The following is a 1,597-nucleotide window of genomic DNA, read 5'->3' on the forward strand; positions in this document are numbered from 1 at the left end:
CCACCCAGCCCACTCGGCCCACTCACCACCCAGCCCACTCGGCCCATTCACCACCCAGCCCACTCGGCAGACTCACCACCCAGCCCACTCGGTAGACTCACCACCCAGCCCAGTCGGCCCACTTACCAGGTAGCCCGCTCGGTCCACTCACCACCCACTCCATCCGGCCCACTTAGCCCACCCGCCCCACCCAGCCCACTCACCACCCAGCCCACTCGCTAGACTCTCCACCCACACCATTCCGCCCACTCAGAACACCCAGCCCACTCAGCCCACTCACCAGCCTGGGAGGCGTTGATGGTGAAGTTGTTCTGTCTGCCGGGGTGGGCCTTCTTCAAGCCCAGGCCCTTTGAGGAGACCTTCGACGCGTCGCTGTGGGGGACCAGGGGGTTAAAGTGGGGGACCAGGGGAGTTATAGTGAAGGTAGTGGGGGACAGGGGGTTATTGTGGGGGTAGTGGGGGACAGGGGGTTAAAGTGGGGTAATGGGGGACAGGGGGTTATAGTCGAGGTGGGCAGTAGCGCGCTACATGTAGCGGCCGCTACATTTTCAGTAGCGGTAGCGGCGCTACATGTAAAACAATGTAGCGGTAGCGGCCGCTACATGTAAAACAATGTAGCGGTAGCGACCGCTACATTTCAAAGTAGCGCTGCCCAGCTCTGGTTATAGTGGGGGACAGGGGTATAAGTCGAGGCATCATATAGTTAATAAATCACTCTGTATAAATATTTCTACACAATTATACGTACACAATCAGATTTATAAAGTTATACAACATGAATAAGAAACGTCATCTCATGACTTTAGAGACTCTCTGATAATTTAAATTAATTAATTTTTGTATCTATACATTTAATCATACAATTATCTATAATTGTATGACTTAATTATCAATCATGTAATCTATACAATTGTACATACACAATTAAATACTATAAATCTGGGTACATATACAATTGAATACCATAATTCTGTTCTGCCACACAAAAATTGTGTGGTCTCCAAGTGACCTAATTTCGTTTAATTATTTTTATCAAAATTTAATATTCCATCTTTAATAACTTGATAAATAATGTTATCAGAAATGGCGTAAATATATTGAAAATTTCAGTTAAAAAAAGGATCGAGAAAATAGTTACTAAAATTACTTCTCTGGTCTTTGATTGTATTTTTATAGAAGAAAAAGAAATCAAGCTTCACTCGACCACAAACATTTTCTCTAGAGTTAGCCATGAAAAACTTTCTTTCCTCCGTATTTTCTACACCGTTTTCTGATTAGCTCGGGTACTCTTCTAAATGAATGCAAAAAATAAGCCTCGATCTTTAATAACTGAAATGGATTGCCATAAGTAACAAATTTAAACTATGTTAATGACAGTCATAATTAATAAACCCAAAGTATGTTAATGCCTGTCAATAGTAATAAAAAAACTATGTTAATGACTGTGATGAGTAATATAAATGAAATATATTAACGTACCTGTGGAATACGGGCATGGTGGAGGGGAAGGAGGGCGGCCCGTTAACGTACCTGTGGAAGACGGGCATGGTGGGGGGGGGGCCGTTAACGTACCTGTGGAAGACGGGCATGGTGGGGG

General features: G+C 44.4%; 1 protein-coding gene across 1 annotated transcript in view; it reads right to left on the reverse strand.

The window, feature by feature from the left end:
* LOC108676645 (filamin-A-like) overlaps positions 1 to 1,589 on the reverse strand; it is a 7,215-nt gene extending 5,626 nt beyond the window's left edge. Inside the window, exons 1-2 of the mRNA XM_047882945.1 lie at positions 1,573 to 1,589; positions 281 to 372 (exon numbers count right to left, since the gene is read on the reverse strand). Of these exons, the coding sequence (XP_047738901.1) occupies positions 281 to 372; positions 1,573 to 1,589 (109 nt within the window). The remainder of the gene's footprint in view (positions 1 to 280; positions 373 to 1,572) is intronic.
* Between the last annotated feature and the right edge of the window lie 8 nt (positions 1,590 to 1,597).

This window comes from Hyalella azteca, unplaced genomic scaffold, assembly GCF_000764305.2.
Source record: "Hyalella azteca isolate HAZT.00-mixed unplaced genomic scaffold, Hazt_2.0.2 contig11676, whole genome shotgun sequence".
NCBI classification, from domain to species: domain Eukaryota; kingdom Metazoa; phylum Arthropoda; class Malacostraca; order Amphipoda; family Hyalellidae; genus Hyalella; species Hyalella azteca.